The sequence below is a fragment of the Ochotona princeps genome, chromosome 10 (assembly GCF_030435755.1).
Source record: "Ochotona princeps isolate mOchPri1 chromosome 10, mOchPri1.hap1, whole genome shotgun sequence".
In the NCBI taxonomy this organism is placed as follows: Eukaryota; Metazoa; Chordata; class Mammalia; order Lagomorpha; family Ochotonidae; genus Ochotona; species Ochotona princeps.
This window is the reverse complement of record NC_080841.1, coordinates 56,301,397-56,328,259: the sequence shown is the minus strand read 5'-3', so window position 1 is coordinate 56,328,259 and position 26,863 is coordinate 56,301,397. Positions and strand designations below refer to the sequence as shown.

The following is a 26,863-nucleotide window of genomic DNA, read 5'->3' as shown; positions in this document are numbered from 1 at the left end:
GCTGCATGAGGCAGCTGATGAAAACTACATTCAGCAAACTGTTTCCCAAATTGCTTAGTTCTGTTTTGCTGTATTCCAAGAGGGAAAACATGGTCTTAATGTTCACAGTTCCTGAAAGCCTGGAAGTTGAGGGCAAGGCTTAGGAGACAGAACATCTAATTGACAGTTGTCCATGTCTTTTGCTGCTTCTGATCTTTACTTTTTACATAAACTGTATGAGACTAGACTTTGATTCATACCTCTCAACATACATGAGCCCCTTGGAAATAAGGATGTGGATGCTTAGAGTTTTCCTTTGTTCTAAAAGCAACACAGAGATGTATATAGTGATATATTTTTAAAATGTGAAAAAGTATTTTTTTTAACATTTCTACTTCTATAAAAATCCATGGAGAGAGACTTGAAAGGGAGAGATCCCATAGTCAATTTCGGTGGTTGCATTTTCTTTTTTTTTTTTTTAAGATTTATTTATTTATTTCGATTGGAAAGTCAGATTTACAGAGAGAAAGAGATACAAAAAGATCTTCTGTTTGCTGGCTCACCCCAAGTGGCTATAATGGCTGGAGCCGAAGCCAGAACCCAGGAGCTGCTTTAGGTTCTCCCATGCAGGTACAGGGCCTTAATCTCTCTACTGCTTTCCCAGGCCACAGGCAGGGAGCTGGAAGGAAAGTGGAGCAGCTGGGATACAAACCAGCGCCCCTATGGGATCCCAGCACATGAAAGGCAAGGATTTAGCTACTAGGATACTGCCCTGGGCTTGGTGGTGGTTGCATTTTCTACAAAGCTCATCTAAAGGAAATGCATCACATATTTTTTTTTACAAACTCTGCAGTCTTCAAGGATTATTCTGGCTTACAAACATATTAGTAATAATCTATCAACTGTTATTAATGTTTCAACGAATACACAAGACTCAGTTATTATATAAAAGTCTGACAGTAGATCACATGACATACCTTTGAACATTAAGTGGAATGTAAGCTTTTCAGTTAAAATGGAAACACAATGAATTGTATTACAGGGCAGTTCTGATCTTAAGGATCAATAATAATTCACCAGCCAAGAAATCATGGATATTTCTGGACAAGAGTTTATAGGAACTGAGAGTAGAGCAACATACAGTTATGTGACCATTTTTGAACAGATAAGAGGTTATCAAGGAAGAAACAAGCAGCTCTCTTGTAACTGAAGAATATGACCTCTGACACCACCATCTTTAGATGGAGACTACTTACAAGTCTGAAAGTCATTTGGTAAAGGAGAAGGAGCCAGATGTTTTTGCTGCGTTGATGTTTGCTTCCTCTCTCTGCTGGAGTCCAGTCATCCCTTGGCCTCTTCTTTCTTTGCTGAATAGATAGCTTATCATGTCCAAGTGACTTGTAGTCCTGGAGCTTGGCACTTTGTCCGTATTGAGTGTGGACCATCCTTATTCTTGCTGCCTGACCAGCAGTGCTTTCTTTGAGAGCAGATAAAGCCTACACGTATCATGTTCTCTCTGGAGTTTGGATTCAATCATCTGGTCTAAAAAGGGGGGCATAGATGATGTCCTCAAAACCTCCCCCTCCTGAACAGGCTCTCACCAGAAATTCATGTTTATTGCCTAACATTCATTTCTTCTTATGATGAAGAGCAAGTCCAACCAGACTATTCGATTTGCAAGACTATTCGATTTGCAAGATGTAAAAAAAAAAAAAAAATTGAAAGCTGTTGACAAACAAATGGTGCATGGATGTTCATGGTTGGGAATTAGATTTATTTATTCATTCATTTGTTTTTACACTGCTTCTCTAAAGCAGTAGTAGAGAAGGAAAGCTTAGCATAGAACAAGGAATGTGATGAAGTCTAATGCAATAAACCCATTCAAACTCTGTAAGCCTCAGATAATCCAGTGTGCCCTAATTCAGTGGCCTGAATTTCTCACCTGGGAACTTTCCAAAGCAACCAGCACCCAGATACACCCCAGCAATGATGTCACAAAACTGGGTCGTGGGAGTATACTTCAGAGAATCTATTTTAAGAACATATTTTCTTCTAGAGATGGGTTTTGACAGAGTTCCATATTTCCAGCTGTATGTGAGAATGCGTGATGTTGAGATAAAATTCACCCAAACTTCCTGTGACTTTGCTGAAAAAAGGTTTGCTAAGCATATTATCCCTGTAGGCTACCAGAGAAGTTTCACAAATAGTTTTTAAGACCAGTTATCCTATATGATTTGCATTCTGCCTACATAATTTTCATACATTATATCTAAATTTACATATTTCTGATATTTAACCTCTCCTTTACCTTCATTTCAAACATTAGCTTTTCTTTGTTTTATGTCAGAATGATATATCCTTTACACTGTGGGATTTTACATGAAACTCAACAAAGAGGGTATAAAGAAAAATGTAAATTCATTTAACTCTATTTTTATAGCATACCTCTTGCCATTTCTTATGTTCTGTCGTACAAAGGCATTTTTTTTATTTCCATAAAAATATGAAAGGAATTAAAGTAACTGCAGAGTACCTAGAGCTAAAAGGATTTGAAATCAAAACACTATTAATTAGCTCATAATTTGCTTTTTAGGAAAATGCTATAGGGTATTGCCTCTCTCCTGTGCCAGGTGCATCTAGAACCCCGAAAATGTTTCCAGCCGCAAAGACCTGCCTCTCAGGGCTCCAGGACCAATTGAGAATAATAGTAGAGGCAGGGAGTTGAGGATAAGCCTGAACTGCTAGGTCAGTACTTTGTAAAGTACTAACAAAAGGAAGATACAGAAGTTTGAAAAGGGAGAAAGTATCTTTTGTATTTGTGACCTGAATCTCACCATACAATTTCTTCTCTTTGTGAAATATTGAAATTGTTTATCACCGGGGATGAAATGTTGGATAAACCTGTCAGGAAGAATATCTTCCTCTTAACTTGATCAGCTTTACTAAGTGGCTTGTTTTTTGTTGTTGGTTTTTTGTTTTGTTTTTTAAGAAAAACTACATTTAGGTTCAGTCCTTCACTTCATCTACTGAAGTGAAAGACTTGGTTTCCTAATTGGTTTTTTTTCTTTTGCTTTTGTGTTTAAAGATTTATTTTTATTGAAACAGCAGACATAGAGCGAGGATAGAGAGAAAGATCTTCCGTCCACTGGTTCACTCCTCAAGTGACCGCAACAGCCTGTGCTGTGCCGATTCAAAGAGCCAGAAAGTTCTTCTGGTTCTCCCACACAGGTGCAGGATCCCAAGGCTTTGGGCTGTCTTTGACTGCTTTCCCAGGCCACAAGCAGGGAGCTGGGTGGGAAGCAGGGCTGCCAGGACACAAACCACTGCCCATATGGGATCCTTGTGCATTCAAGGCAAGGATTTAGTCACTGAGCGGTCCGACCAGGCCATTAAGTATAGTTAATGTAGGTTTATGTTTCAGTAGGTTTGAATTCCCTGAGCACATTCCAGTTTGTCAGACTGTACATGCACCAAATTCTCAGATTCTGAAACCAAATTCTAAAATATATTCTCCTTTGATTCTTCTGACATGCTGATTGGGCCATTTTGGAAAGAACACTGATTATGTGCTAAAATTCTGAAGAGAGAATTGACAACCTCAAAGCTATTGATGCAACTGTGTGTTTTTTAAGTTTTGTTCTTTTTGATTAGTTGCACTATGAAAGAAGGCTAAAATATTAACAAATAGATCCAAAGATACATTAGAACTTAACACACTGTAGCGGTTGATTTTAAGAATTCTTCATGAAGGTGTTCTTGCATGGTGGCTTTCCTCCACATAATGATCGAGGCATGGAAGCATCTTTTTTGTGTGTGTGGCTCTGTCAGTTCCACCCAGGAAAAAGGGAGGAAAATGTGGAGAAATTATGTCTGCTCTATTTGAAGCCCCAGTCCTGAAGCAAAAAATGTCACTTGTACTTTTATGTCCTTCAAATGCATATTTGGCCTGAGGTTAGCAAATGTGGCTTCACCATGTGCCCTGCCAGAGGCTTGGGTTTATGGAAGGAAAGAACTGAGAACTGAGTTTGGTGGACAGCTAATAGTCTCTGCCCCAGATATCCTTTGTTGTATTTTTCCCCAGATTTCCTATAAAATAAGAATGATGTGAGACTATCATACCTTTTCCCTGGAATACCTGAATTGATAGATCCAGTTTGATTCCAAGAATCTGTTTTTAAGCCGAATTCTGAGTGATTGTTATCTTCAGAAATGTTGGGGAAAACATTGTTTTAAGAGGTAATTAGTTCATAGACAGTTTGTATATTTGTTGTCTTAAGCTAAGAACACTGTGTTGTATGGAGTAATGACCAGCAAAATGAAATCCAGCTTCTGGCACCTGTGTTTTACCTTCAATCTTTAGAATTAGGCTACAGGCTTTATTGTAAGACAAGATTATTATGTGACTCTACTATGTAACAATACTATATCTGTTCCAACTTGAATTTTTCTTGGATTAGGTGATCAATTCATTTAGTTGACCAAGTGTATCAGTCATTTTTGACATATGGTGATCAGATACTTGGAATACATCACTCTCTGACAGCTGCTTAATACATAGGTCAGTGTATAAGATTGACTAGTAATGAAATCTTAGGGGTTTTAATTCTCACTCCTGTCATAATGTTGAACACTTTCAAAACCCCATCATGGAAATTAAAAGTCAAAGTGTATTGGAGGAACAGTGGTTGATTACTTATCATTGACCAAAAATTACTTATCATCATCAAAATGGGGCATGGAAGCCTTGTCCACACAGCATTCTGAACATACCAAACAAACAAACAAACTATGGATTATCTGTTTAGTAAGTAAATTTCAATACTAGACTACCTAGTCTGTGCTACTCAGCAATCTTATGGGCCATGTCCCTTTTGGAAAATTTGGAATGTGCCCAGGTAATTCAAACCAGCATGAATATTAGCCTAAGATTTTAATATTCAGGAAATTAAGTCTACCCTTCACATGAGAAGTATTCTAAAAATCTGTTGCAAAGTTATTTGGAATATCCAATGTTTTGGATTGCCTGAGCCATTGATCTTCTTGTTACAAGATATAATTTAGAACTAACTGTGAAATCCTTTGTGGTAAGAGAAAATCTCTTTTAACTCTGAAGGAGTATTATTATCATTTGTTATCTGCACAATTAGGAAGCAGCAGAGTACAACAGAGACTTTGCTGTATAAATGATCTTTGTTGCTTAGAGCATTTTAAGTCATTGCAGCATGTGCTAACAAATGATCTTCTTCTCATCTCCATTTTCGTAATAGCATGTAGGTTTGTTTGAAAGCCGTACAAGCAATGGCCCCAAAGTCCAGAAACACTGTGTAAGACTTAGAAATTCATCCTAATCTAGTCATCCAAAGAGGAAACAGGAGTCCATGGGATGTTTCTTGTATCTTTTTTTCTAAAGGTTTAATTGAAGCAGAAGTGTTATTGGCAGTGATGGAGAAAAATCAAAGTTTCTAGATCAAATATTACTTCAGTGTGTATGCTGTGTGGGTAAGGTTGATAGATGTTAACCTCTTTCTAGAATGAAGCTCTATGGCTGCTAATCAGCATCTGCAAATGGAAGTTTCTGTAATACTGAAGTCAAGGAAAACATTTCACTTTTATCTCTGAGATGTTCCACAGACAGATCCTGTGGCTGGGCAGGTGTGTAGTCTTTGAGTCTATTAATGAGCTGTTAACTCTGCAGCTAAATCTCAAGAACGTACTGTGTTCTTCTCGTATCCATACTCAATTTTACTGATTTTTTTGAAAAGCTGAAAAGTTGTGCTTCATCTCTGTCTGAATACAGGGGTAGAACAGTGAAGAAACAGGAAAATCTGCGTAAATTGATTCAGCCTTGATTTTATCAGTAACCAGAGTTAACGCTGTCATGATTTCACTCTGTTTCCAGAACAAGTGTTTAAACTAGACTATTGCCAAGATCTTTTAAATCCAACATTTCAAGTAAATGACAGTCACTTCAGGACCAGATGTTAATCAAAATCACAGTATGACTAAATTCTGTCACTTTCCCCTAACAACCCCATTTCTTGGTCTTTTTTCCTCTTTGCTGATAATCCTTTAAGCCCCAAAACCCACGTTCTCATTGCATAAACTCTATAGTCATAGATTTATTTATTCTATAATATAAGCTCTCAGGGAAGTAGATTACAGTGTAGTTTGTCCTAAGGAATTTTTATTTCAGTATCAATCTTGAGTTTCAGACCAAAAGATGTGCAATTCCAAGAAGGAAAGGAAATATAGGAAAAGAGGAAGATACATGTGAGGTTTGCTTGTGACGACTATAGTTCCCATATGTGTTCCCAATATCATTGCTAACAGTCTCTCTTCCACTTTCCAGAAGTGTCCTCGCTCGCTCGGATGGTGAGTTGTTTGGTCACACTAGGGACAAAACATGTTTTTGTGCTGCCCCTAAAGTCAGAGTGGAAGGAAGAAAACTAAAAGCTCGAGTTCATGTAGAGCATTCTTTATATCAAATTCTGGACTTGGCATATATTTTGTTGTTCTAAATGAGCCTAATGAAATCTTCTGTGTAACCATTAAACTACACATGGGGATCAGACCAGGGACTTTGATGGAATCATTTATTGGGAAATGGACTGAAAGATGTTATTGCACATTTTTTTGCTGATGGGCTCAGTCAGCAAGACACGAGGATCATAAAGTCTAAAAACTGCATCGTGTTAAGTTGAGCACATGGGAAAATGTCCTGAGGACAGAACATTACACAGTATTTCATAGGAATCTTGGTGCCTGGCACTGTGCTGTGACCCATGAGGCAGGATAGGGACAAGGAAGCCAGGGACATGGCATCCATCCTGAAGGAGCTTCAAGAATCGTTAAGGTAAACAATACGAGTGAAGCAGCCGCAGTAAGAGACTGCAGTTTATCAGTGAGTCATCTTCACCTATTAGAATTATGAAGTAGGAATTCTTAAAATGAAGTCCATTCACTAGAACCTCCTTTGTCCAAGGAGGCCAAACACCTTGTGGTTTGTGCCCCAGTCATCAATCTGACATTTGACTTCTTTTCTTTTTATGCCTCATATTTATGATGCCACATATTCATACAAAGACTAGTGGAACTGCTTTTCTTTTTTTCTTTCCCTCTCTCTTTCTTTCTCTCATTCGTTCTTTTTCTAGTGTTGCGGAAACAAAGGGAAATGACAAATATATGGTTAAGCTCCTTTTAGAGTTTTGAAATCTGGATACACTCGTTAGACAGCAGCAGGTTTTATTTCAAATACCAAACTGTTTTAGGGAATTTTTGCTTCTGAGGGGCATGCCATAAAATGTACAGTTGGGTGAAATTTTGTTGTACCCTGAGTGAGAATGCCGTCAAAATGATTCCATTAAAATTGACTGACTATTTAGAGGCTGTGTAAATGGATGTTCAGAGTATTCAAAGGCCATGCAAATGGTGAACTTGGCTAGTTCCAAGTAATTACTTTAGAAAGCAAGACAATAAAATCAATTCCAAACCCTATTAAAGGGCTCGTGGTCATCACTTAGAAAGAGGCTCCCTTGTCCTCCCTCCCATCTAGGGACCGACTGGGAGCAGCTCAGTGAATAGCCTTTCTGCATCTCTGTTTCATTGGCTGTGAAATTGAGACAATGCTGCCTGTCCCTGGCCTGCCTCAAGGAAACCTCTGTAGGATCTGTTTGTGCTCAAAACTTTATGAAGAAATATGATAAATTAAAGGTGAATGATGAACTTTAACATGTATAAAACAATTGAAAAAAAATTTTTTTTGTTGTTTGATAGACAGGGATGGAAATTTCCCATCTGCTGATTAACTCCCTGATTTTCTACAATAACCCCAAGGTTAACTGGATTGAAGCTAGAATCCCAGGTCTCCAACTTCAGCCACCTTCTGCCCATTAGCTGGAATCTGGAATCGAGGGTGGAGGTGATGCTCAACCCAGACACTTCAGGATGGCATGTGGCGTCTCGAGCCAAATGCCCACCACATTTAGCCTTTTTATGTATATGCTGAGAGCTGAGTTGCACATCTTCAAGTTAAGCTGCTTAATGTAATGAACCTTTGATAAAGTTACAGTTAACATGTTATAAATAAGACACAGGTGGGAAGATGTTGAGTCACTGTCCTTTATCAAACAGATCGTCAATCTGAGATGCTAATAAGAGATGACTGTGTTGGACTCGCTGCAAAGATTATGCATGAAATATTGGAGAAGTATCCAGGATCACTCTGAAAACTATCATTGTCTCTACAATGAGAACTCAGGGACCACTTTATACTTAGTTCCAAAAATGAATTCTTACATAATTTCCACTGTTCCAGGCAATGTGTAAAAATGCCTCCTTCCCTATTTATCTGAAATATGGCTTAAATATTGTTGAAATAGGATGGAAGCAGTTATCATGGTTAAAAATATTAGCTCTCTAGAGTTATATACTACAAGAAAAGTCTAAAATAAGTACAAATCTTTATATTAGACTAGCCATACAGTTTCTGTAGTCAACTGGTTTGCCTCTTCATTTTACTCAGACAGTGAAGATGGGAGAGGAGATAATGGCATTTCATTCAAATTCCAGAAAAGTGCTCATTCCATTCTGGATTGCAGGCAATCCTCATGAGAGTTCAGATATACCTAGAGCAGATCAATGAAAAGTTAGAATAGCATTGATAAGTGCTGAGGTACAGAGCTGAGCTGTATTTTATTCATGCTAGCAAAAGGAACTTATACTCTTAGTCTATACAGATAAAAGTTGATGTATTGTTGGAGCAGAACAGTGAAGTTGAGACTTATGAGGTTGGCCTGGCTTAAGTGCATCATGAAGCCCAGTGTACTGAGTTGAGAATCCTAAGAAAATAGATATGATTTTTAACCTACTCTCCTTGCCACTAGACTCCTAATTATAATGCCATCCTTTTCTCAAGAGAATCTATACTATGAAATAACCTCATATTAGAAGCTTCTTTTTAATGAGGTCCCTAAGTACTTTAGAAACTAAATCCTTTTTAATTGCATTCAAGACAGAACTATCTTACGGTGTATTTAACCCTGCGGCACCTTGCTTGATACTGTGTGAAGTTATCTTGGTTCCCTGCACCTAAAGCCTGATCAAGCCGCTCAGTCCTGGCTGAGGCAGCTGCATCACCGGCTCCACTTCCTCTGTGTCAGCCTCGTAGGAACGCTCAGTGAATAGGGCCAGTCATGTGTCTTTAGGAATGTTGCCTGATGCAGCCTCTAGTTAACTTACTGTGTTCATCCTTACTATTTGTTTTGGGTTTTTGTTTTTCCTTTTTACCTCCAGGGAAAAATAAGGTCCTCTATACTACTGTTGAGGTTAGTAATTCAAAAATAAAAAATGCAGTCAAAATCCACCACTTGCTTATTAGTTTTCATTCCAAGGGTCAAAGGACTTTTTCTGAAACACAGGAGACAGCTTTTCACTCTGCATACTCTTGCCCCTGACGCCTTAGCAAACGTGCAACTCACCCAGAAACTCACCTTCCTCTCATGCTTAAAAGCAGAATATAAGAGATCAGGAAACCACTGGACATGATTAGCCCATCATGGGGAAGAAAGGATAACATTGAAATTCTTCAGATACTTTTACAGCTATTAGACAATTTGAAATGACATAATATAAGTGGCTTAGTTCAAAGAACCAAGAAAGGGAAAAAGCAGATTCCTGCAATTTTGCCTGTGATATCTGTTCTATCTGTCGTGCTTTGGTGGAAATTTGCATAGTAATAGGTGAAGAAGTGTTGCAGTACACAGTAGTCTTTAGTTTCTTTGCCAACAGGCTTAGAAATGCCGTAGATTCATCTAGGTTTAAAAAAAAAAAAAGGAAAAAAATTTGCCATTTTCCTGGAATATCCAGAGATTTGTACTACTTGTCACAGTGGCATGGGAATAACAGAAGGTGTCTCTTCCCAGGGAAGTCTCTGGGGGCCGTAGGAGAAAGGCAGTAACCTTCATCTTGTGGCCAGTTAACAAGAACATGAACATACTGGTGAGGTGACTAACTGAGCAAAGGTTCGGCCTTGCCACCAAACCTAGTGAGCTCACCATACCCCTGTGATGGAGAAGTTGGCTCTGGGTTGCTGTCTAAAAGTGATGCCACTGAGCAAGTAGTTCCAGCTCACTGGGAAGCAAAGGATTACTGGCCCAGGCAGCCAGAGCAGGAAACACAAGGGATGAACGTTGTGGCACAGCGGTTTATTGGGATGCCTGAATGGCGCGTATCAGAGGACCTAGGAACAAGGCTCACATCTCATTTCAATCCCGCTTCTTACGCATGTGCCCTGGCAACAGCAGATTGTGGCTCAAGAACCTAGGGTGCTGCCTACCACGTGGGCTTGGTGGGTGCTGTTTCTCACTGCCTGCTCCAGCCTGGCCCAACCTTGGCTCTTATTTGGGGGCTGAACCAACAGGTAGAAGATCTTGATATAGCTCTGTGTCTCTTTCTGTCACTCTGCTTTGTAAGTAGATGAGATGAAAAAAACAGTTTTAAAAAGGATGTGCAAATCTGCCTTGAAGTGAAAGTTTCCCAAGGTATTCCCTTGGGATAGCATTCGGCAGTCCAAACAGTGGGGTCCTCATAATTCAAGTTCTGAAAACAGAATGGCAACATTATTTCTTTGCTTCCTAGGTAGTGGGCAGATGGTAATACTTTTTACATCAGGGTGCCAATTATATCGAACTCTATAAAACTAAGCTAATTGGGTATGGTTTCATTAAAAGTTGGATTCTGCGGGATAAGGTATTTCTATTGGGTAGATTCTGTTCTAGCTGTGGAAGTCCTACTTTCACATAAGAAATCAAAAGGGTTGTCTTAGGTGACTGTTAAAGCAGCATTTAAGCCAAGAGAGGCTTAGGTTGGGAGGGGAAAAAAAAAAGTTAGGCAGCATGAAGTAGCTTTGGATGTCTTTTTAAGTAAAGTGAAAACCTTTTCCAGGATGGTTAAAGCAATGCTCTTATGAGAGACATTGACTTCAAAGAGTGTTCTTCTACCAGTAATTATGGACTGGTTTGGCCTCTGAGTTGCTTATGTGACTGAATGTAGTCTGGATTTCTGTTGCCTTCCTTCATTTGTAAAGTGGCAAAGGGTAGAGAGTTGGGTAGGTGTACAGCTAGCTAATTGAAACATTCTGTGATTCTCTAGAAAGGACACAAAAGCATCCAGAAAGCAGTGCCCCCTTAACTTCCTCTAGCTTTCTTTCCCCTTAAGTTTAAAGCAGTAAAAGTTTGGAGTGTGACACAAAACAAAACCCCCTTGTCTTGGGGTAGAAATTTGGACAATTATTTTTATTTGCATTGCCATTTTCTGCAGGCCGGTCATTCATACTGCTCAGTTTATTTCATTGTAGCCATTTTGGTTTGACATCTAAGTACATCCAGAGCAGCCACCATTGCAATTTTTAAATGTACCTTATGAAATGAGTAACATCTCCATAACTTGGACCGTGCACCTCTTGAAAACTAGCAATATACTGAGGACAAATTTGAAAGAAAACACATGGGAGACCCAGGATTAGGAAGTCTACTTAGTAATAGGGTATCTTATTTGTATTTGTAGCAGTGCCAGTTCTCTCTTGGCAGGTGGACGTTTGCCAGAAGAAAGGAATCCATCCACAACTCGAGGAGACCAAATGGCCACCTAGGAATCTTCTTTGTACTTTCCAGCACTGCACTGTCTTTTGTCTCAAGAAGTCAGGCATGCAGTTAATTTTTACACTACCACAAAATTACTTTAAAAGAAAGTTAAACCCAAATTTAAAAAAAAAATTAATGCAAAGGGATTTTGGTGGCTTGTTTTTAAGCTTGAGCTGCGTTGTAGAAACTGAAAGTAGGGGATCTTAGCAGGGGCAAAGCCAGTGATTGTTGTGTGAAACAGATTCGTTTGAGAAAATGTGCTATTTCATCAGCAACCTTTGGATTCTAACATAAAATTGTTCTCTACATGGCGGCTACAATTGAAGGAGAAAAAAGATTACAAAAGAAATCAAGTATGAGAAATAGGCCCTGTTTTGACTTCAAGTAGCTTACATTGCTTTGGGCTTAACAAACCACCATCCTGTTAAATTTGGTTTGTATGAAGTAGGCACCTGCTTTGCTTGCAAATGTGTGTACCGAAGAGCTTTATTCACGGAAAAGGGAGGTGGAAAAAAAAACATGGCAAATTCACTAATTTAGCCTTCCAGGCCCTTAGTCCTTGATCGGTCAGCCCTTAGAATTCAAAGGCAGCCTGCAGAGGAATTTTTGATTCACAACATAAGTTTATTGATGTCCTGAATTTGAATACATCTTAAATTTTTCTACCAGAACTGTTTCTTTGTTTTAAAAGGAAGTCTAGAAATCAATCAGTTATGATCAATCTGTGGCTATTTTTGAATGTTTACTTGCTTATATTTAGAAAACAAGGTAGGTCTCATGCTGAAGATGTATAAGCCTGTCTCTCCAGCCTGAGATGGAGGTCAGGGAGGAGAGATGGGTGTTCTTGTACACAACACTGTAAACTTCAGATCTGAAACAATTTTTAAATTATTGCCTTATTTTTTAAAGGTTTATTTTATTAGAAAGGTAGATTTATAGAGGGAAGGAGAGACAGAAAGATCTTCCATCCACTGATAGCTTTCCCAAATGACCACAACCGCCAAAGCTGAGCCAGTCTGAAGCCAGGAGCTTCTTTTGGGTCTGCCACACAGGTACAGGGCTCCAAGGCTTTGGGACATCCTCTGGGACATGAATCAATAGCCATATGGGGTGCCAGCACTTGCAGGTGGAAGATTAACCAACTGAACCATCACACTGCACTGTCACCCCGCTGCCTGAAATTTTTATCTTATGTGCTTTGCCACAGAATTGTGGAAGATTATTTTTTACCTTCTCTCCTCATTCCTCAAGTTGCACAGTAAATTGGTTGTACATCAAAAATGTCCCACAATTGCCCATCTTACAACATTGTTGAAGAATAGTATCAGAAAAAAAAATAGCAACTAGAGCCTAGAGCATTCTGAAAAGGCCATGTTTGACACTTAAGGGAATGCCTTATATGAGAGAATTTATCTCCAGTGCAGGCTGGAGGCTACACAGAAGTCATTAGGACGGTTTCAGCAGCAGTAGAGGCTCCTGGATTGGCTTTTGCCACTGAAAGAGTAGATCACTCATATGCACCTGCAATTTCTTCCCTGCAGCTGCTAAGTGACTCTTTGAATAATTGAGAGCCATTCAGGTGACTGACCTCCTATCCCTGATCCTGAATTCTTTCAAAACTGACACATGTGTGTAAGAAGAACTGCCTGATTGTCCAAATTTTAGACTCTGAGAGCCTTTTCAGCATGTTGGCTCCAAGACTCTGATCTTACTTTTGTTTCTCTCACTCTTTTGTTTAGAAACCTCAGAGGAAGTTCCTTTAATGAGCATGGCATCAGTTTAGTTAAGGGCAGAATTAATTGTAAAACGTGATCTTAGATAACATTTTGTGTGGCTGTGTCTGTGGTAACCTGCTTGCTGAAGAGTGTCGATAAATTGCTGTTTGACTCAGGGTGAGCCATGATTCCAGTTGCCTCGAGAAAAGCTGTGCGTTTTTTCCCCTTGAAGTGTTCTTACCAAGAGTTTTTGAGAGAAACAGCTGTGGTTTTGAAAAAAAAAATTGTGATAATCCAGATGGTTTCTTTGAGGATGAAGCTACTTGATCATTTAAAATTAAAGTCTTTCACTGAGATTGTTTTCTTTATAATTTTGAATTTGCTGTGTGTGTGTGTGTGTGTGTGTGTGTGTGTGTGTAGATACCACTGGCTTTTCTTGTGGCTGTATCTTTGGAAATCATAAGAACCTTATATCAGTGTCTGAAATTATCCAGCCAGTAAGTTGGAAAAAATACCTGAAGCAACTTTTTATGATGGCAGAAACTATTAGTGACAAAACAGTCAGACACTAGCTACCCTGTTTGGAGTATGTAGTACTCAGCCTCCCTGGAAATCACTGCTCTCCACTTCTGATACATGATATAATCATATCCCCCAATGATGATACTGATTGCATATGTTGCAAAAGTACTTCTAAACTTAACAATTTCTGGGGAATCTGAGTGGCCAAAAGCACCAGGTGCCCCTGATGAAACTCTGAGAAGGTAGGCAGAAGGAGCGTCAGCAGGAATGGAAAATAGGGAATGTCCTCTCCTTCCGTCAGAGCCCAGTTGTCTCTTGGTGCTTCTTTGTGAGCCTTCACACAACCTGCCCCTCAGACCACACGCTGTACCCCAGGAACTTGCTTCTAGACAGTTTCTCATAGTTTCCCTTCTTCAGGATTCTGCTGGTCAAAGTTAAACAGCAGAATTAATTCATGGCGAGATGTCCATGGTCCAAGGCTTAATATAATACCGTCCTAAAATTATATACAGAGTAATGAGGATTTTATAGTGATCCACCAAAGTGGTCATCAGAGATTGAAATGTTTGGCTCTGTAGTTCATGTGGGCCTAAAACTAGGATGTAGTTCTAGAATCAATTACTACGCAGCTATTTCAACTGTGAACTTACAGTCTTCCTGAGGAGGATAGGGAAAGAGTTAATAAATAGACATATGAATGATGATTTATTATGATTCTTTTTAATGCAAAACCATTTGTTTATGATTTTTATCTCCACATCCCAAGGCTTTTGAAAATATAGTGAATTGTTGAACCTACCGAAGTAGGAAATCCTATAGAATAACCTGGGTGCTGAATGTCATGTTTACTTTCCTAACTTGGCTCCCAAACACTGGCAGCAGCTGAATACCTTGCTCAACAACCCGCATCCATACTGCGGAGCCCTAGTGTCCCTTGGCCAGTCATTTGTCTTCTTTGAGCAGGGCCTCCCTCTGCACTACGTGGCAGCTGGGAAAGGAGGCAGGTACTAGGAACTAATATGAGACCTGAGGGACTGGCCTGGCCACCCTGATACATGTTGTAACCACTGACCATGGCAGAGCATCTGTGGGTTTCATAGGTGTTTAACCACCCACTTTCCACTGATGTTTGAAACAGAACCTGCATAGGGAGAAAGGCCCGTCTCCTGAATCTGATTGCTGAGCCATCTGGTGTTGCCCGTGACCTAGAAATAAATCTAGCACATTTCAGACCTGAATTACAGCTGGTATGGGGAAATCAGAGAAACAGGTGGTTCCCTTAACAGCTGTATGCTCAGCAAGGGCCAGTAAGAAAGAAAATTTCATGCTTGTCGAATATTCATGGGTTTTCTGGGATCTATAGTAAGTTCCCTAACCTTTTACCATAGTAATTACTACATTAAGGCAAATAATGATGGTTCTGCCTTCTTTGTCAAGATATTCACTGAAGGTTAATGAAGCTAAGATTTTGAAGTCAGTATATTAAGTGAAGATGAATGAAAAAAGACTGATTTCTAGCTGGGAGTATAGTCACAGAAACAACACTGTTTCAAATGCTTTATTATTCTGTAAATACATGTTAAAGTTCCATGATGGACAAACACTAAGTATTGCATCTAAAATGACTCTTTAAAATTGGAGGACTATGTTTTTCCATGAAGTTTTGAGATAACCAAATAATGCATTATTAAATGAATCATTACACTTCCCATATACAGTATAAGACACTTTTAGCCCAATAAACTTAAAGAATAATTTTGGTTCTATTTATGTGTTCCTATAGAAGCACTTAGACTGTTTATCCACATAGTGATAGGGGTTTACTTTAGGCAAATTTTATATTTATTCATCGATTCAGAGACAATGAAACAAAAGTAACTATGGTATGGAGAAAATAAAACATTTCCTCCAAAGTCATGCAGGAAGCAAGTTAGGAAAGCAAGAATCTTGAGGTAATATCCTGATTTTACTATCTGCCCCCAAAGCTTCCATATTTGTGCAATTGTGTGAGCAGGAAAGAAATCCAGCCCTGGACTCTTCATAAGTCCATGGGTGTGTCAAGGAACTGTGTCTTAAAGTTAGGGCCCCTTTTCCAAATTCACACACTGTTGGGTCTGCGGCATACGAGTTGATGAAAGGCCTATGACCAATGTCACCTAGGATGCTCTGTGAGTTACATTAAAACTGTAGTTTATTTGGGGATCATCTTAAAGAATCTGCTTAAATGGACATATAGTAAATTAGCTCAGAGCTTTGCAAAGATTGAAGGGGATCTATATGAAAAATTCCTGATGTCACCAGGTGCATAAGCAGGGTGGACCCTAGATAACATCGGTAAGAGTTTGGACCTTTTAGGTGTCTTCCCAGCTCCTTTCGTTGTTTGTTTTATTTTCCTATGCTTTGAGACACTGCTCTCCATTCCCCATCCCTCTTCACTTGCCGTTCCATACTACTCAGATAGCAGCTTCAAATGTTCCATTCAACAAAAATAAAAGTGAAAAGTAAAATCCACCTACCTTTTTCAGTCATGAAAAAGAACCTTGTTCAAAAAGAAGGCCAACAGGTTAAGCCATAATTAGGATGACCACAAGTCATACCAGGGTGCTGATTTCAGTCCCAACTACTCTGCTTCTGATCTGGCTCCTTGCTGATGTACCTGGGAAGCAGTAGACCAGGTACCTCAGTCTCTGCCACCTACATGGGAGACTGTGATGGAATTCTGAGCTTCTGTCCCAGCCAGCTATTGCAGCCATTTGAGGTGTGAACTTGCACATGAAAGATCCATCTCTGCCCCTTTCAGATAAATAAATCTTCAAGGGAAAAAGCACTTTACGTTGCCAGATTCTCACTAAGATACAAAAAACAACCAACAATCAAAAGTCTCCTTCTGCTGGGGTAGCATCTTAATGCATAACAGAAGAAGGTCTGTGCCATCCTAGTGGGCTCTCAGGCAGTGGTAAGGGTTTGGGTGGGTCACTGTATAAAGAAAAGAATAGCTTCCTCTATCCCCAAAATCACTGTGTGTTGGTGCAAGCTTTTCACATTCACTCAACATGAGAGGGACACATGACTCCTTCACTTTATGCCATCTTTGTTCCTTGCTGCTTTTATATTTTGCTCTCTCCTTGCAGTTTGTCATTCTGCTGTTCTTTTAGGCCAACTTAAACGGGTCATTCTTGGCTGTGAACATAGACAAACTGACATTTGTTTTTCATCTCTCAAGTTAACTCTTCCACACAAACTGCTCCAGCTTTAAATCTTTTTTTTTTGTTTGTTTTTTACAAATTTCCACACAAACTGCTCCATCTTTAAATCTTCTTTTTCAGAGTGTCTGACTTCCAGAATGACCTGCCTAAAAGTATCAGATTCCACCTCTTTTTTGAAGCTTTGAATATTAAACAAGATTGAAATGTGGAACTTTTCCATTGATCCACATCCAGAAGCTAACCCCAAAAAGACCAGAAAAGGGCAAGGAGAACTTAATGAGGTCTGTTGGAGATGTTTAGATGGCTTTTCTTGTTTTTCTTTTTTCCCAAATATAGTGAAACATGGTGGATATTTTTCTTCTGAAAATTGTTACAGTGGGTTACTAGAAGTTGAAACTTGACTTTCCTGTTTAGGATCATGACTGAGTTTCAAGCACACCTTTCATTTTTCTGGGGCTTACACTGCCAATGAAGTTAAAATCTCTGGTTGACTAGTTATTAAAAATTAAACTGTCAAGCAGCATAGCCAAATAAACTATGGGCAAGAAGTCAAATTAGCTGAATTATGAGCCTATTTTAAAATAGAGATGCTTTCCTTCTCAGGTTCTTTGAAGATGGATTTCTGACACTTGAATGCATGAAAGTTTCCAAATTCTGTTGTCGTAGTTGGACTCTACTTTTCCAAAAGATTTTTAATCTTAGTCTTGATTAGATTAAGTTTAAGGCAAGTTTCCGGGTGAGGATGAGGAATCTTAGATGAAACTCATAAAGCTATGTGAACGGTTTTTGTACTTCAGTTTCCTCTCTCTCTTGCAGGAGTTTTTATTTTGAGAAAGCAGAACATTGATGTATGATTCTAAATGTTTGATGTCCTTCCTTGCCAGCTCCCTTATCTAAAACTGTCATTTTGTTCTCATCTTTTCCTTGATGTGTATTTCTCCCCTGCCCAACCAATACTGATGATTCAGAGCTGCGCATCTCTCCCGTGCTGCTCTCTGTGCTTGGCATGCATCTCTGTAAGCTTCATTCCTGTTTCTTTCTGTATCTGTGAGTCCAAACTTAAGGTTGTGTGCACACATCCAGTCCTAATTAAGCATCTTGCTCTGCTTTTTTCCTCATCTTAGCATACAAAAAGGTAGTATTTTTTCTCTAAATTTTTTAAGTCTGTCTTCTTCATCCAAGCCTTCTTGTGCTGAGAGAATTCTATGCTGATTAAAAAATCATTAGCCACTGTTTATGTCTGCAAGTTGAAGTGTAGGGGTTAACCATCCTGCAGGATGCAGAAAGAAAGGTCTCAGGTCTCCGCACCGTTTACTTTGATGAAAGAGCTTGGTTGGGAAAGGGTATCTGCTGGCCTTATCTGGAGGTGGGTTTCAGATTGGAGTCCAAGGGGCTGTTGGAAGTGAGCATTCAAGAGGTTCCCAATTGGTGTGGCACAGCTGTATTTAAAACATGGACTATACCAACATCTTTGGGGCATATAGCCACCCTTTTTGGAACTTGACTTCTGGTTAGAATACAATCTTTACTTTTCACAAATATGTACTGAGTGTCGTGTACACAGAACTTTGTGTTATGTACTATGATGAAAATAAAAAAACAATATAAAGATAATGCCTTCATTATCCCAGCTTTTAAGAAGCTTGTAATCCAGTTGTCAAAACCTTTGAATTTAGAATGTTTTAAAAGCACGGTGTTCTAGAGGTATTTCAGAAAACCATGGTTAATGTAAATTTATGCTATTGTTACTATGATTAAATACTTGTCTTTAAAGTAGTTGCTGTGCCACAGGTCATATTCACCTCACCCACCCAGTGTCACCTCCCACCCTCACTCTTGAATAACTCTATTCCAAAGAGTTGGTGCACAGAGGTTTGAATTGGTTTCCAACGTGGGTAAAGCTAATAAATATGATTTTGGATGAAAGGCACTGTGTAAATGCTTGAGATGTTGTTATAACTGTTCTCATACGCTTTATTATTTTTAAATTGTGCATCCTTTTAAGTAGATTATTTGTTCACCGCAGTCTCCATTATATCTAAGCAAAGCATTCACAGAAATTTCTAAAACCTTTTCATTTCTCTCTGTAGGTTGTTGTTTCGTAACATTTTATACAAGAAAAGCTGCACTTGAGGCCCAGAATGCACTGCACAATATTAAAACTTTACCTGGGGTGAGTCGGTTTACTTTTGTACCAGAATCACTTTATTGCTTGAAAATGGTCCTTTCAACTGAAGGTTCTAGTTATGAGCTCTTAGTGCCAAAAATGACTTTGGTCTTTTGAGGAGTGTGCGCTGACCCCTCTGTTCCCTACAGCAGCCGAACCAGCTGGCCAGCCCATAGAGAAGCGCTGGCATTAACATTGATGGGAAGAGCGCTCAAATAGCATGTCCCCTGGTTAGAAAATCAGAGTGACCCCACTGGGGAGCAGCAGCTGCCAAAGTGTATTGGGTGGGCTAAGATTTTAAAAGTTCAAAACCCAACACACACAAGAGAAGCAAATGGAAAAGGAAAAGCTTTTACTCACCAGGAACCCCTTTTCAGATTTAGTCTTTATATTTTCTTTTGAAAGAACAAAAATGTACTCTCTGCAGCCATAATATTAAGCCTCCTAATGGTTTCCAAACAGTCAATGGTGGTTAACAAAGTCAATGTTTTAACGCCCAATTTGTGGCTTCATGTTGATATAGAACAGAAAATACAAAGTTTATGGTATTTTTTCCATTTCCTTCCCAATCATATTTCATGGTCAGTACAGTTCTCTAGAAATGAACTGATACTGCATCATAATATATTATTTTTGAAGAATTTTGTGTGGCATGTTCATATACATTTCCCTTTGCTGTTTGCATGTCTTTCCTGTTGGTCAAAATGTCAGTGATGAGGTAGTTCAGTATCGTAATGATATGCCTTGGATATAATAAGCAGTGCGATTTTTATTGAAGTTTGGTTTCATAAGAAAAAGATAACAATGCTTTCAAGTTGTAGTTTTGACATTGTATTGTTTATGTGTCTCTGTACAAGTACACAAACATTGTGTATAGGTGTGCACATGTAAGCATTTTGTCACCTTTCACCCCTGAGAAAAGGAAGCATTTTCATAAAACACATTAGATCCATTAAAAATTTTATGTTTGCAGTTACAAAGTGCTCAACAAAAGGGTTCCAAAACAGTAACTTCTTAATGCAAGGCAATAAATTATGAACCTTGTTCTTGAATTATACCACTTTTGTCTTTTAAAGGGAGCAAATCAAAGAATTAAAAGGATCAGAAAAAGAAGTGACATCAGAACACTGCCTCCCAATTTAGCTGATTTCCCTGAAAGTACTGACGTACTTTTGTTTTATTTTGAAGATTTATATATTTTTATTGGAAAGGAAGATTCACAGAGAGATGGGGAGACAGGGATAAAGATCCTGCATGTGCTGTTTCACTCCCCAAATGGCCACAGTGGCCAGAGCTGAGCTGATCCAAAGTCAGGAGGCAGGAGCTTCTTCTGGGTATCCCATGAGGGTACAGGCTACCAAGGACCTGGGTCGTCCTATGGTGCCCTCCCAGGTCAGAAGCAGGGAGCCAGATGGAGAGTGGAGCATCTGAGATATGAACTGGCACCCATATGGGATCCCAGCACTTAAAGGGGGAAGGACCATCCAACTGTGCTGGGACTTGTTTCATGTTGGCAACGCCAGCGTCGCCACGTACCCCGAGCTGAGCGGAGGGACTAGGGTTACAAGAAAACACAACGCAGAGAGACAACACAACACGCAGTACACCGAATGCCGATCAATGATAGATTGATCTTTATTGCAACTCCAGGCTTTCTTTTATACTCTCCCTAGCTCCTCCCAGTGTTTATCCAGTCCTCAAGGGGCCACCTTAAATCCTTCGAGTTCCTCCCAGTAGTGGCAACCCTAAATCCCTTCAGTTCCTCCCAGTGTTTATCCAATCCTCTAGTGGCCACCCTAAATCCCTTGAGTTTTATCCAATCCCCTGGCAGATAACTTGACAAATCGGAAGCAGGAACTTGCGGTTAAGCCAGTGGCTAGATGTATCAGGCCAAAATTACCAATCCTGTTATGCTCTGAGAAACAAGCTAAGCTGTGGAGTTAATCCTTGGGAGACTGGGGCCAAAATTACCAATCCTGTTATGCTCTGAGAAACAAGCTAAGCTGTGGAGTTAATCCTTGGGAGACTGGGGCCTGCAGTTTCATTGCTGCTGCTTCAGCTGCTGTTTTTGTTGTCGTCATCATCTTTTTTTTTGGGGGGGGGGATTCTTTTAATTTTTAAAAGCAAGCTGAATTTTCCCTAGATTTTATTTACTTATTTATCTTAGAGTTACAGAAAGACCAAGAGACCAAGAGAGAAAGAGATCTTTTATCTACTCTTTCATTCCTCTACATGGATGCAACAGTCAGGATTGTGCCAGGCCAACCCCAGGGACTGGGAACTTTATAGTATTCCCCATGTGTGGCAGGGACCCAAGCACTTAGGCCGTCTTCTGCTGCTTTTACTAGGCCATGAAGAGGGAGCTGAATGGAAAGTAAAACAAGGAGGACTCACTTTGGCACCCATGCTGGTGTCACTGGCAGCAGCTCTATCCACTGTGCCACATTGCTCACCTATGAAGTGATTTCAGTGATTGCATTAAGTGAAAATGTTTTGCTTTAAGAAAAATCGTAGTATTTCTACTTTATTCTCCATGTAAGTGAAGTTCTTCCAGTGTAAATGTACTGAGTAAAAAACTAAGAGTATTTCCTGGCTCAGCCAACAGTAGAAGAAAATAATTTTTTTACTTCCCAGACTCCTAATCAAACTCAAAGACAAAATTTTGGTCTTTTTTTAAAAAGAAGTGGTTTTAATAATGAGTACACAGAATTGTTTAAAAATATTACTTTAAGTGATGAATTATTTACATTTAAGATACAGTATAGTTTGGTTCCAAATAACATAATATTAAATGAAGGCAAAGTTTAGTTAATCTTCTGTACTGAAAGCACAGCTCCCAATATGCCGGATTCATTTGTCAAGAAACCCAGAGTTAATGGGTGAATGGAGTCTGTTAAAGTTCATAAACATTACTAATGGGTGTGTTTCTGTTTGGGATGTGTGACTCTGATCCATCTGTTAGTAAAAAGAATGTGATCTTCTGTATTTACTTTTTTTTCAAGTATTTTATTTATTTTTAAATTTTTTTTTAAATTTTTTAGTAATCTTACTTAGTTGGTTAGGGTACAAGGAGTCAAGGGCTACAGGGTGAAAGTTGGTAGTACCATTGTTTCCACACTAATATTATCATTTTTCCCTGTTTCTGGGGTGAGGGGAGTAACAAAGGGAAAAGCCCCACCCAACCTCCCACCCATCCCAGATCCCCAACGGGAGGCGCGCTCTGAGGGTCCTGCTCAAACAGTTTTGATAGTTCATCAGTCTGGATTGCTGCCAGTCTCACAGTTCCAATCGCAATGAACCCTATTCAGAGTCCACTGGCTGACAGTCTCTTCATGGTTGGGTGCTATTTTCTGTATTTAAATACACAGGTATCTATATCTATCTGTCTATATGTAATTTAAATGTGCACACATAATTTAAACATATGCCTACGTTCTCTTTTCATTCTAAAAATTCTGCCTTTGGAATATAAGGAAAGTGATCTGGAGATAATTATTAAGGTCAGTAATTTGGGAGTTGGAGGATTGGTTTTGGTTTCGTTTTTTTCCAGTTCATGTTCATATGTCCAATTACCTGAAGCAAGTTAAACAGAAATGTTAAAAGATCCAAATTTGCAGTGTACACACTTTCTACTTTTGCCATTTCAAATGTGATAAATCCGTACAGAGTTCCATAGTCTGCATTTATGTACAACTTTATCTAATACACATCACACACAACAGCCACAGGAAAAACATGAAAGTGATTGCCTTTCAGCTCTGAGGCTTTGGTGGACAAGAAGAAATGGGACCAGGCATAAAAGATTAATGCATATTCTTCAAAAAAAATATTGCAGAGTGCCTTGCTGTTTGATTACAAGCCTCGGAATTAGTCAACATTTCCATAATTCTAAACCAATATACACCTGTTTTCCCACTGTGATGTGAAGGCACAACTTAATTTAACAGAAGCCCTGCTGTGCTAAATCTCTCATTAAATACCAAGTGAGTTCGGTAATTTAAAGTTGTAGCAGTACTATTTTAACTGGTTGCCTTCATATTATGAAATTAATAAGAAATTAATGATGCACTTTGCCATATGCCTTCAATTTCTTTCTGAGTAAAAATAAAAGGGATAAAGAAAAATGCATCACCAGCTGACACTTTAAAGCTTTTCTGGTTGTAATCATTTTCCTGTGGATAAAATCCATTAAAATGACACTTGCTGCCTTTTTGCTAAAGTGTCCAAAACTCAATTTATGACAAGATCAAATACTTTTGGGTTTTTTTTTTTTTTGCTATCTAATTTTCTTTTAGAGTTGTTTGTTTTTAAATAAAAAACTTTTATCATGCAACCAAATTTAATCACTAATATTTAGGAATTTGCTTTCTCCGTTATACCCCAACTCCCTTTCCTGAGGAAACAAAGAACTTGCTGAATAAAGGAGGTGAAAGTCTTAGAAGACTGCCTGTGGTACAGTCAAATGTGTTTTCTCTTGGATTTGATTTAAAAGCACAGTCTTTGTCATATTACATATAGATTTTAAAGCCCCTTTGTGTGGTGGTTGCAGAAGGGTAAGAGAGTTACCCTCTATATAGGATTCAGATCAGGGCCTTACTGAGCCATACATAGTAATTAAAAATACGCTTCTCAAGCCTGCCTTTTACAGTGTAACTGGAAAAAGACGTTGGACAGTATAAATACTAAAAATATGATAGAAAAATGGAACAAATTCAGCAGATAAATAAATAGCAAGAAACTGCTTGATGATGTTGTCTTCTAGAAGTAGTTGCTGAATAAATCTTACAGCATCTCACTAATTACTGATATTTCATGAGACTAATAAATCTCAAATTATTTTTGAGTGCCTACTATGTTCCAGACACTAAATTAAGTACTGGCAGAAAACAGAGGTCTCACTAAAATAACAGGCAGTGGACAAATAATATTTACTTAGTTTATGCTTTAGTGCTCTCCTATTTACAGTAGAGTGAAGTTCCACAGACTCTCCTGTATCCCTGTTTGTAGTGCTTTTAAAGTCTGAAGAAAGTTCAGGGTTCTAAAGAACTTTGTTGGCATGTCTGTAACCAACTGGGCTGCTTGCTGAACCATTGGATTTGGTGCAAGATCCTTAGGTTGACTTTTCTGCAAGGCTGTGTCTTTTGTGTTCCTATACAGAGGTTGTTTATCTCCACTGGACTGTAACAAACTGAGCTTGGATGTCGCGCCTTTTGTTTGAGTTCAGATAGGTACAGTCTAACAGTGGTATTAATACGGAGAAAGGTCATTTTGTGTCCCAAAGTGAAATCCTTTTGAAGGCAACTGACAAGATTCATGTTGTTTTCCCTGAGCTAATTTAGCTCAACTCAAAAGTAAAATAAAGACATAATTAAGTAACAAAGTTACTAGGGCCTTTCCAGTCCTCAGATGTGTAAACCAAATACCCCATGTGCCTGTAACAGTACTATGCCTTATGTGATTCCTTTTTCAAGGTCTGAACACATACTGTCTCTGGCACTGAGGCTTTTGGATTGAAAATCTACAGCAGTATCATTAGAGCATTCACTGTATAAATTAATTTAATTAAGGATGTAATAACAGAGAGGAATACAGTTTTGAAAAAAAGCTCTTAAATTTTAACAGCAAGAAGGAATCTTGGGGATTTAAATGTCTTGTAAAATATTAATTGCAAATCTCTTCCAGACATTTTCTCTGAATTTGCCTTACCCTTTTCTTTTCAGAATTACTGCCAGTTTTATTAAATGTAGTTTATATTAAGGAGTTACTACCCTAAGAGAGCATTTGTTTAGAGCACTCCATTTCAACAGTTGCATACTGAAAGGTGTTTTATAATAACACATGCAATGTGAGCAAGGATTACACACAGATTTGAGATATAAAAACAAATGGGCCTGATCCAGGAGGAAGAAGCTATAAATAAAACAGCCTCCCGGGACAAGTGTGTTCACCCACATGAAGTGAATGGGCCCATTCCAGGCTTGCCCTGGAAGAGATAATTTAGCTGTGTGGGAAGGCACTTTCCTCCCAGGCGGGCTTTAACTCAACTCTCCATAGAATTGTCCCCCTGTGTCCTTAAATAGTGGAATGTGAAGTTTATTATTCTTTGCAGCAGAACAGCTTGGCTCTCACTGGAACCAAATTCAATTTGCCCATTGTAATATATTTTGAGGTACTCATTTTCTTTGAGCTGTTCTACTAATTATTAATATGTATCTAATGCCTTTGTTCTCAGAGCCCTGATTATTATTTTATCATTGTCATCATCATTTTTTCTGTCATAAAATTTCTCAAAATTCATCTCCTCATATCCTGAAAATTTTCTACCAACCCATACTATTTGAGTAAAGCTCTAATTAGGCCAAGTTAGATGAAACTGTTTTCCGTGATCCCTTTTGTTCAAATCATTATGAAAAAAAAAAAAGAGCAAAACATCTATGCAGACAGATTTGATGCCTCAAAAATTTGTATCACATAGAATACCTATTCACTCATTCAACAACTATGAAAACTTTGTTTGCCAGGAACTATTCTAGAAAATAGGGGGGACTGTAGTAGCAGCCATGCCTATTAGAAGTAGATCACCAAAAATGAATAAATAGAAACAACGCTTTCCACCATACTTAAACCAAGTAGATGTTTTGTAAATAATCCACTGGGTATTTAATACCCACAAGAGTTAAAATTCTTCATGCAAAATTTGCAGAAGGGTCACATTTTATTAAAAATACTATTCTGTGCACAAGCCCTCCAAATCATCCAAAACATAAAATGAATGTAGGTATGTTATTGTATATACTCATATGTGATATATTTTGTTCTATGCATTTCAATCTCTATAACCTATGCATATGAATTTTTATCACTATACACACATATTCACGCGTACCCACAAAATGTATGGGAAGACATCATTTAGAGGCTCGTTTTCTGTTTGACTTCTGATTGTATGACTCTTGATTACTTTGTTGTCAGCGTTTATATTTTAGGCTTCATGAACTGTCTCTGCTCCTCAGAATAGTTCTTCAATGTGTTTTGGCTTTGAGGCAGAATCATGGCTGATTCTGACTTGTGCTTGCGAGAGCGTACTTTGGAACCTCCTTATAGTGATGACAGTCCCTGCCTTCTGCCTTCGTCAGGGAGAGTAAAAAAACAGATGGGCACTAACTATATGACTCTTTTTTTTTTCTCAAGTTCCTGAAGAATTTTGCCTTGCTTCTATAGGTGTGTACTCTTCTTTGGTGGCAACCCAATATATAAAATGTATCATCTGCGCAGTGTATGAGTCAGGACATCCATTGGTCCACACTCTTCAATTTATGTTTACCAAATTTGGCTTCTACTGACATCTTTATAGGACTGCCTAAAAGGAACCATCCCCCTGCTGTGTGTGTTGCTCTCATTTAGCTCTTACATTCCAAAGAAATAAAAGCTAAATTAAAAATAATTCATGGGGGCCCGGTATAGTGGCCTAGCGGCTTAAGTCCTCGCCTTGAACGCCCCGGGATCCCATATGAGCGCCGGTTCTAATCCCGGCAGCTCCACTTCCCATCCAGCTCCCTGCTTGTGGCCTGGGAAAGCAGCTGAGGATGGCCCAATGCATTGGGACCCTGCACCCGCGTGGGAGACCCGGAAGAG

General features: G+C 38.9%; 1 protein-coding gene across 17 annotated transcripts in view; it reads left to right on the top strand.

The window, feature by feature from the left end:
- Positions 1 to 26,863, top strand: part of CELF2 (CUGBP Elav-like family member 2) — a 557,307-nt gene that overhangs the window by 417,261 nt on the left and 113,183 nt on the right. For all 17 annotated transcript variants that reach the window (XM_058669492.1, XM_058669491.1, XM_058669481.1 and 14 more), the window contains one exon: positions 19,152 to 19,234. In XM_058669492.1, the coding sequence (XP_058525475.1) occupies positions 19,152 to 19,234 (83 nt within the window). The remainder of the gene's footprint in view (positions 1 to 19,151; positions 19,235 to 26,863) is intronic.